Source organism: Wyeomyia smithii, chromosome 1 (genome assembly GCF_029784165.1).
Source record: "Wyeomyia smithii strain HCP4-BCI-WySm-NY-G18 chromosome 1, ASM2978416v1, whole genome shotgun sequence".
NCBI lineage: Eukaryota > Metazoa > Arthropoda > Insecta > Diptera > Culicidae > Wyeomyia > Wyeomyia smithii.
The window spans coordinates 205,118,004-205,128,469 of NC_073694.1; the positions used below are offsets into that span (position 1 = coordinate 205,118,004).

Genomic DNA, 10,466 nt, shown 5'->3' on the forward strand with positions numbered 1-10,466 from the left:
TGGATATTTTTTAGGTATATTTTGCGTTATAATGAATCGCACTTTATAAAAATTAAATTTATGTAGAATGTACAGACAAAAATCGTATCTTAATTTTTTCAAATTTTATGCTTAGTTTTTTTTTCCAATAACATCCTGCTACTAGTCGACCGTCGTCGGGTAATGATCGTCGCCTTCTGATTGGGAATCCACTCAAGCGAATATGTATAAAACAATCTCGTGACTGTGGCGGTGGACCGAGTTTTGATACGTTGTTCGATCGTGGCAGTTGTTGGTGGTGGGATCAGTTCTTCGTTGGTCTTCCGATCGATCTGACACGAAAATTCAAACAGTGGCAAAACGAGCTAGCGTTGTTCTTCACGTTTGCTACGCAATGGAACCGGTGAAAAATGTTGTCGGAAGATCGATCGTGTTCTGGATTGTCATCCTTGGTAGCAGCCTCCGATTATCCCCAGTAGCGGCGCAATCATGTAAGTATTTTAATCGATCGCTGTTATGCCGTTTGTGAACCTTTAGTGCAATCGAAAATTCATGAAAGGAAGCTGAGAAGAGCATTTTACGATGAAGACGAGCAGATAACAGGTTTTGCTTTCCTATGACTGATAGTCGAATGAGTCACATTGGTTTAGATTGTGAATTCAGCAGTACATGTTTGAAAACTCTTAAGGGCAGTGAGTTATAGTTCAAGGTTGTTCAGAATGATAACAAAAACAATTACAAACAACAGAAAAACCCAACGGAGCTTGTTTCCAATCAAACCGAATGGGTTTTGATTAGCACTTTTTTATGGTTGTGGAAGTTGTAGAATAAACCGGAATTATAGTTTCACTGTGTAATATTTTTCAGCAAGCGCTCCGTGCCTTACACCAACACGTCAGGATGGACTATGCGTTGCAATCCAGCGCTGCCGTAATATCTACAACATTGTGCAGAACCCAACTCCGCCTTCAGCTGGTATTGCGAACTACATCAAGCGGGCGGCATGCACTTTACCGGGAGTAGAACGCAGTGTCTGCTGTCAACCGCCGGAAGTGGTTCCAGAAGTAACCAGTCAAGTTGAAAAGACAAACCTACTGCCAACTGATTGCGGTCAGTCGGTCAACGATCGAATCGCTTTCGGTAATGTGACAAAAGTATTCTCCTACCCGTGGATGGCTTTGCTTAGATACAACCAAAATGGAGAGATTATTGATGGCTGTGGTGGATCGTTAATTAGTAACCGGTACGTCCTGACTGCGGCACATTGTTTAAAAACGAGAAGTACTTTGAAGATGTAAGTATAATACTGCAAGCTTAATGCTCAACATTTCATGATCGATTTTCCTACAGAGATCATGTCCGTTTAGGAGAACACACCAGGAACCAGGAAGAAGATTGCAATATCTTTAAGGATAAGAATGGAGAGGAGATTGAAAGAGATTGCGCTGAACCGGTGGAAGATTTTTCGATTGAATCATTCGAAGTTCATCCGGAATATAACCGTCCCAAATACAGTAACGATATCGGACTGATACGGTTGGCTCGCGTTGTGAACTTCAAATGTATTGATCAGATGTTCAGAAGTAAGAAATGTATGTAGATTAATTTCCGTCATCCTTTTTAGACCACATTCGACCGATTTGTCTACCCGCTATTCCTGCACTGCGATCGAAGCAATTTGAACGGTACATAGTGACCGGTTGGGGGACGACCGAAAATCAAGTCGGTTCACAGGTCCTTCTGGAGGCGGTGATTCCTCGGGTTAGTAACGAAGACTGCGCGCAGAAAATGACCCAAAATCGACTTTCTGTGCAGCTTAGCGATAAACAAATGTGCGCCGGTGGCGAATCGCTCGTGGACACGTGCAGGGGAGATTCGGGTGGACCACTTGGTTTCTACACCGAGTACAACAAAGGAGCTCGATTCGTACAGTTCGGGGTTGTGTCCGTCGGGGTAGACTCATGCGGTAAAAAATCTGTACCCGGAATCTATTGCCGAGTGGGCAGCTATATGGACTGGATTTTAGATAATATGAAGCCATAAGTTTCGTACCGAAATATCGACTGACTGCTGAGATTGTTCAATACTTTAATGCTTTACTGAATGTGCTCAATATATGTTAATGTAATGAAAGTATGGTCTTGAGCAATTTTTTTTCTGCTGTCAAAAATCTAAAATTTCGTTGCTCATAAGGTGCTATGGGCGTCCTACTCTAGCCATGACCTCACTGCTTCGGCATAGCCCACCATGGGACCAAGTAGGCGGCTACTTAACTTAAATATGAACAAGTTAGTGTTCGATATCGGAACGAAAAGGTTGGGTCCGCCTTCCGGTCCGGTCCGGTCTGGTAAAAAATCGGAACTAGCTTGTTCCGATCCAATTTGGGTCCGGTCCGGTTGGCTTCGTTCCGGCTCTGGTCCGGAGTCCGGTCCGAAGTCCGGGAACAAAAGTTGCCAGTTTTTTCGAGAGCGTTATTTTTGTGAAAAAATTATTATAAAGACTTTTATGCATGTTGAAAAATGTTTGACTAAATCAATACAATATAAACTAAGTTTTGCAATTTGTTTTTCTATTTTTTTGTTATATTTTTTTTCTAATTGAAAAATTTGGAGTGTAGTAACAAAAAAGGCTGGTTCTACATTTTTCCTAGTTTTGGAACATTTATTTAAGCCAATATTTTAGTAAAAGTAGCTGCCGGATTCTTTTCCTACTTAGTCTGTTTATGCGTGATGTAACGAGGACCCGTCCCGAAGAAAATTTGTTCTCGAGTGGAACACTCGATGCAGAAACACACAGGATGTCTCTTGCCATTAACGACAGGTTCGGAAATCTTTCAAAATTGTCCTGAATGATGAAAAGAATATAAACAACACCATTAATGAAACAAAAATTATGTATATTGTAACTCACTTTCCACCAATTGAGCCGATGGCATTTAATTAACAGGGTGGCCAGGAGATTTCCAATTTCAAATTCTGGGTTTTTTTCCGGGTTTTCCCGGTTAGAAATTGATGTTTTCTCGGTTTTAAAACGCATAAATATATAAGTTCAACCACGTTTGTTTATTGACAAAATAATTTTGTGAGAGAATCTTGTTTTTAATATCATTATTTCATTACAAAACTTGATAAAGGGATAACTTCTTCGGCCAACATCTATTTGCTGTTGATTTTTCGACTTTTAATGGCTGAGGAATGTAACTCGGCCCATTGTGTATATCCTAAACGAGGTATTATCAGGTATTATCTCGTGTCTAGTAGAAAAGGCACACTTGGGGTTTTTCGAAACATCTAACTTGCGGAAAAAGTCATTCTCTTAAAACTTTCATTATTTCACTCAGCTAAAATCAAAATATAATTTAGAATCAATTTGTGCTTCATGTTTCAGAATATTTTCACATAAATTTTTAATTTATTTTAGACCGTTCTTTGGAACAAATTTCTGTCATTTTAGACCTACGTAAATTAATTACTGCTTTAATTAAACTGTTTAATTAAAGCAATATTTGTAACTTTCTGTACTCTTTGGTTGAGATTTTCTGCGTTTTGTAGAACTGGTTTCTGCTTTTTCAAACCTTTATTAAATATTTTTACAAATTTGGAATTTAATTCAAAGTTGTTTTGGCTGCTGTTGAGCTTCGGAAAAGACAAATCTTTGAAATCATTTTCTATCATTTCAAGCCTTGCGAAATTTCATTGATTGTTTTTAAGCTTTGTTACGGATTTCGGCCTTATTCAAAGTGCTTATTTGAAAATAAAATATAAAAATTCATTTTCCACTAATTCTAAATTGAATTTCAAATATTATTGTGGATTTTTTTAAATTCTGAGTTCATTTTCTCTTTTAAAACCTTATTTTAAATTGAATTGACTTTGAATTTTTTTATTAAATTGACTTTAAAATTTTTTTTCTTGTTTCCTAATTTTTAGTTGATGAGAGGAAACATTCTAGTTATTTTTCAGAGTTTTTAAAATAGTTAGAACACATTTTTTCGACCCCGAATCGAGATAGTTTTTCGCCTTGCCTGAATCGGCTATGATAGCCGTTTTTGGCAATTTTAAATTTGTTTAAGAATAAATATAAATATAAAGAATAAATTTTTATTTTCATTTTTTTTAATTCCAATAAATAAATGCATTTTCAACCTAGTCAGTTTGAAATTGATTTTAAATTGATATTATTAGTTTCTTTCAGGCATCAATACAATTGCTATTTAAAAACATTTTTGCTTTTTTTGAGCCAAATAAGGAGATTGTTTTGTGTTGTCTGAATCCGCGTTCTAAATTTTAGAATTTTCAACAAAAATCTATTCAAAAATTGAATTTATTGCTTTTATAATATCATCAAATTCTTTTAATGTTTTTGGTGCATTTCTGACTTTAAATTAAAATCTGATTGCTGACTTTTATCGAAGAACTTTAGAAACATTTAAACATATCTTTTATCTTATTCTAGTCTCTGTGAACGTTTCAATTGTGAGCTGAATTATGAACAACTGTGTGTATTTCTGTCGTTCAAAATATTTTTTTCCGTTACCTTAAGGATCTCTTGAGGCTCAGTTGTTGTCTTGATAATATAGAAAGTACTAATTTGATACCATTGTTATCCTTACGTGGTATTGTTCCAGGTTTATTCTAGGCGAATAATTTCCGCCCTTATGGTTTTGCCTTTTTTATTTGGAAAATATGTCTTTATGGTTTTAAAGGAGTATGCGAGCAATTTGAGAAAAAAAAACAAAGACCGGCTCTGCATTTTAAGCCTTTAGAATACTATTTAATAAATTTAGAATTGGATTCTAAATTATTTCTGTTGCCTCTGGTTTTTAAAACGCAAATTCTTTAAAATCAGTTTCTGAAATTTCTGGCCTCAATACATTTTCTCAAGCAGATTTAAGCTTAACCCATTACCGGTGGAGAAAAATCAGTTTTCACCTCAAACAATGAACTTTAAATTCTTATGACTATTCAACTATATGCATAATTAACATAAACAGTATTGCATATTAAACATCAATCTATTCTCTAACGATGCTGAATAGTTTCGTCGTGTAAATTTTCAAGTATAATTGTTGAACTCAAATCAAAGTTTGAATGTCAGGTAATGCCATATGGCATTATCCGCCGGGGATGGGTTAGGTTACGATTTTTTTAATTTTTGCTTATTTTCTGATGGTCTATTTCTGCCATTATTATGTCAATCACCGACACCCGGGGAGGCGACTCCAACTAGAATCTTAACTAACGCTCCGTTGATTAACGGATTAATTTTATTGGAATCATTCTCGACTTCTCTGGCCATCAAAATATTTTTTAGTAATTTGAAGTTTTTACCTTCCCTGGGCTTAGTAGGTTTTTGTTGGCGATTTGTAACGCAAGATTCAAATCTTGTTTCTTTTTAAAGAGTATTTTTACATCCATTATGAAGAATTCGGTACACTGGGGTCGCTTTCTTCGCGGGTTGTTTTTATGCGTTTTTTTAAACGGGATATTTTTACAATAACGCGGATTATTTTTACTCGATTCGGAAGTTTATTTGTACGCGGTATCAAATAAGTTTAGCATGAATAAATCGAATCTAATCTTTCAAATTCGGTACAACCAACCGCGTAAAAAGCGACCCCAGTGTACATTACTTTGAAACAAACTCAGCCATAAATGACATTAGACGTTGATCCTGTAAAGTTATGGTTGTTTTGATGTTTGATCGCCACTTACTGTCGAAGCCCTAATCAGTGCGAATGAGAAGGGAGACAAATTAGAGAAAAACAATCGCAGCCAACTGTTAGTGTACATAACAATTGCGGGACTAGCGCTAGGATCCTATTGACTCTAACAGTCGTCTCTCTTAGCCGAGATTCTAACGTATGACAACTGGCTTGTTACTCCAGCACCTTACCTCGAGACCAACTAAATGGTTCCTTGAGCCTTCCAGTGTTTGTGAGATGGCAGAAAATGTATAGTGCGTTGAACTAATACAACAGATCCCAAGCATGTGTAAATGAAAAATAATGTTAAAAATGGACATGATAAATTTCCCGGTTTTTCCGGTTCAGTTTCCCGGTTTTCAAGGTTTTCCCGGTTCGCTGACCACCTTGAATTAACCACAAACTCAGAACAAGTTGTGCGAGTCTATCAGTTGTTCACTAGTTTCGCAGTGATAGCAGAAGCAAAATTGAAATAGCAGAAAAAATGTAACAATCAATGTCTTTCTAATTTTATGAGAACCATGTGATCAATTAAAGCATATATTAAAGGTTAAAAAGGCGAGCAAGGCCATATGGGTTGACTTCTAATAAAAGCAGCGAAGAAAATGAAAAAGGATAGAAAACTTGCTGCGTTCTATGGCCTAAATTAAATATTTTTTTTTTCACCGAAAATGTCCGGGGTCCGGAAAGCATTACCCGGACCGTTCCGAAGTCCGGATGGCTTCGTTCCGGTCCGGTCCGGAAAAAAATCGGACTTTGAAGGTTCCGGTCCGATCAGACTTCGGACCGGACCGGACCGGACTTTTACCGGACCCTACCCGGTCCGATGTCGAACACTAGAACAAGTATATGCATGCGAATGGACCATCACATCCATTCGCTATAGGGGGCATCCAGCGGTCCCCACCGGGACCAACGGATGCGGTTAAGGATGGCGAAAAGGCGGTGACTCCCCAAGCTAGAGGAGGGATCCAGCGGTCCCCACCGAGGCCAACGGACGTGGTCAAAGGTAAGGCAGGTACGCCTAAAGCTACCCCTGAAAACGAACGCCACTCCGGCGATCTGCTGGTAGCGGCAGTCCAAGCCGAAATGGGAACACTACCTAGAGTGGCTGAACTGTCGGCAATATTGCGGCGGATTACCGTAAAAATAGCTCGAAGCACTTGAAACAGAGTCTTCTATTGCTACGCATCTGCATTATCAGTGCGAGGGTCGAGGGTGCGGAAGCGGCAGACAAAGCGCTCAAAAAGTGCCAAATCACTTCTAAGCGCGAAAATGCGACCGTGTCTAAATGCACACAAACGGTCGCATTGTCGTTCGCCGAGGTCTGTTCTACAGAACCGGCTGCGAACGAGGCAGTCTCCAGGAGATCAGACCCCTGCGAGCATCAAAAGGAGGTTGATTGAGACAAGCCCACCGGCTAGTCCGTCAACGGCGAACGTTGGACCAAAGAAAGAAAAGTCCAACAGGGACACCAGGGATAGCGGAAAATGGACTACCGTGGTGGATATGAAGCGGGAAATGGGCGAAAACCGCGCCGAGAAGCCGAAAAAAAATGAGAAAGAGCAAAGGTGCGCCGGTGACGGTAAACTAGAAAACACGTGCAAGGGATATTCAGATGGACCGCTTGGATTCTACATCGATTACAACAACAAGACTCGTTTCGTACAATTTGGGCTCGTGTTCATCGGGGTGGGCTCCTGTGGTAAAGAATCCGTACCAGGAATCTACTGCCGAGTGGATAGTTATATGAACTGGATTCTAGATAATGTTGAACCATAAATTACTTTAAAGCTAACTAGAAGACTTCATTCGATGCTCATCATAACTCTGGACAACTCTGTTATATTTTCACAGTGGAAGCTGGATAAATTGTACATGCAGCTGAATCATATAACATGTGAGACCGTTTCAATCCACTCGCAACAAACAATTTTGTCAATTTACAGTTTATGAAGCGGATATCGACTAATCTGAAGCTTAGTAAACTGCTACACAACAAAATTGTTTTTCAGTTTTTCTGACCAACGAGAAAAATTCAACTGTAAGCTGTACGAGGATTACAGCAATATCCAAAAAAATCTGTCAACTCATTCATCTGTAGATCATTGGCTGGAGGGGAATTCCACTTCTTCGTTAGAATTTATCTGCGAAGAAACACAATAGACCATAATTATTTAATGATATTCCGAAGCTTTGAATAATTCAAACAAAATATAACATACATTTCCACTGTAGAGGATCGTTTCAAACTAGTTCCTGATCATCACTGCTGGCGCTAGCGAAGAAAGCAGCAGGGGATTTACCCGGCCTTTGTTGCTCTTATTTTATCCTCGTCTCCAAGTATGTGAGCTGATGGAAGAAGCGATCGACAGACAGGTTGATCGTTCACCCCTCTGCAAATGCGGTAGATATAGCGGCTTTACCATTGATGGCGGCCGCCGTGCCGTTACTGTAGACCGGCCACGATAGGGGAATCCCAAGGTTAAAAATGAAGACAACGTTGCTGTCAATTATTATTATTGTCACGACCTGTAGAGATCGCTCTCTGCAATTAGTCAACTACTTCCGTTGGAGGCCCGCATGGTGATGACACACCTCAGCATTCGAGTTGAATTTATCGACATTCGATGGGCTCTCTTTTGAGATGCTTGTTTTGCTCTGGAATTTCCGCATGAAGCAAGTTTCGGTAGGAACGATATTATTTACGATATATTTTTCCCAAATTTAGTAATTTTTTATCTCCCATTAAAAAAATGTTCAAACTTTAGTCGAATCATATTTCAATGCAGTACAAAAAACTTATTTTGGCTCGCTTCCGCGTTTCTCTAGGTGTGCACCAAACAACGCTGTAATCCCGGCTATAGGCGGTTTCTCGAACAAACAATTCGTTTGATTTGTGAAGTGACCGGAACATCCCACACGTATTATATAAATCTCTTCGAATTCCCGAATACGATTTTATTTCTTCATAAGGCCTCGAACAAAAATAAAGACCAAAAAGAATGTACGACCATAAAAAAATAACAGTCAAGCTAAAACCAATATTTATGTCGGTCACCTTTCAAAAATGAAATTTGCGAACATTTGTTGCCAAAATTTCCCAACGACAAGAGGGAAACCCAAAATGTGGTCTCCGCTCACTTTCCAGCGGAACTGGAAAAAGTTCCTCTTCGGGAAGCGGCTGAGATTTCAACGGGTTGTGAGCGAAATGAACAAGTTGCTCAGCATTCGGTGTCGATATGGCTAAATTTACATACTTGCTTATCAACAAACGACAACTCGTTTTTTTTGCTGCTGGTGTTCAGGTGTTATGTTACGCTCACTATTCATTAGAGATTGTTCATTCTACAGCGTCAAATGTGTCGCGTTTTAGATGAAATTTTGCGTAAAGCATATTTTTGTTTATGGTTCTAGAGTCTAGACCTGTTTGCCACAGTACCGTGCGTCTAGAACCATAACAAATTAACAATTTTATTGTTCACTTTAAATAACGAATTTCTGGTAGCCAACAGCACAACTATAACGAACATTCAAAACCTAACATTCACACACATATGAGCATACATTAACACTTACACATGCAAATACCATGAAATAAATATGTTTTAAATACATCACGCGAAAAATCCACTGCCGACTTATTCTATTGCTCACCCCTAACTACACACACTGCTGTGCAGGCGTTGTTTATGCGACTGAAAGGAATGTCTCATCACACACAGGAGAGTCAGCTGACGCTGATAACTCTTAAAGACCTGTGTGATCGAGACCAAAGCCAGTCTGAGTCATGCGTGCGAGTGCAACACAACAACGGAAGGTGCTCCGTAGGGCTAAATTTTTACGAACTAATTTCTATCTTTAACAACAGCTTTTACCCGTTAACATTCAAGTTCATTAAAGGCAGACAGTGTGTGCAGCCGGGGAAGCGAAAAATAAGCGAACTGAAAATATGATACAGATTTGGAAAAACATACCGCTTCCAGACGGGACTTGAACCCGCAGTCTCCCTGACTACTTCACTGGTTGCCGGAATACTTCCTAAAATGGCCAAATTCTGCCTGATCTGGTTATAGTACAACATCAAATTTGAAAATGTTGAGGCCACATATTTTGGTCGTTGCTATAGTTTTAAACAATCTCCGAGCTACTTTTCTTTCCATAACTTTTAAACCACTTGCTTAAACATTATGATGATTTTGAAGACAAGTTTATTTGGTCCATTGAATCCAACTTTGTTCAGATCGGTTGTGTAGTTTCTGTGGTAATTAAGTTTTGTGATTTTTACAATTTGACACATAACGGACAAAGTTAAAGTCCGATAACAGTGTAATTAAATAGCATTGTATTGCGCAACTAGATCTTTTATTTGAGACTAGTTTATTGAAAATCGGTTCAACCATTCTGAACAAATTGAGTGAGCTTAAGCAGTCTTTGGAATATGTTTCTTTTCAAAACGTGATTCATACATATCTTTTATACATAATTTTGAACCACATGTTTAATCATTTGGCACCAGTTTTGTTTATATTGGTTGTTTAGTTTCTGAGATAATGAAATTTCGTGATTTTCACATTTTGATACACGGTGCCTAAACTGAAAATCCGATTACAATGAAGATCAATAGGGTGTTATGAGGCCACTAGACCTTTCAATTTCAACTAATTCCGTGAAAACTGGTCTAGCCATTTCTGAGAAAAGTTCATACCGTGATTTGACATTCTTATAAATAACGGACAAAGTTACAAACCGATTACAATGAAATTCAATAGCAACCTATGGG

At 38.5% G+C, this 10,466-nt stretch overlaps 1 protein-coding gene across 1 annotated transcript; it reads left to right on the top strand.

Moving 5' to 3' along the window:
- The first annotated feature begins 228 nt into the window (after positions 1–228).
- On the top strand, positions 229–2,112 carry LOC129719126 (serine protease grass-like). The gene is made up of 4 exons (XM_055670557.1): positions 229–470; positions 847–1,273; positions 1,330–1,541; positions 1,604–2,112. The coding sequence occupies exons 1-4, from the start codon at positions 374–376 to the stop codon at positions 2,020–2,022; spliced, it is 1,155 nt and encodes a 384-aa protein (XP_055526532.1). The 5' UTR covers positions 229–373; the 3' UTR covers positions 2,023–2,112.
- Positions 2,113–10,466: the final 8,354 nt, after the last annotated feature.

Bases quoted from the DNA above. Each gene is read 5' to 3' on its own strand.
- LOC129719126 (XM_055670557.1), top strand. From the start codon at position 374: ATGGAACCGGTGAAAAATGTTGTCGGAAGATCGATCGTGTTCTGGATT. The intron at 1,274-1,329 runs GTAAGTATAATA...ATTTTCCTACAG, and splicing joins ACGAGAAGTACTTTGAAGAT to AGATCATGTCCGTTTAGGAG. The intron at 1,542-1,603 runs GTATTGATCAGA...CATCCTTTTTAG, and splicing joins TCGCGTTGTGAACTTCAAAT to ACCACATTCGACCGATTTGT.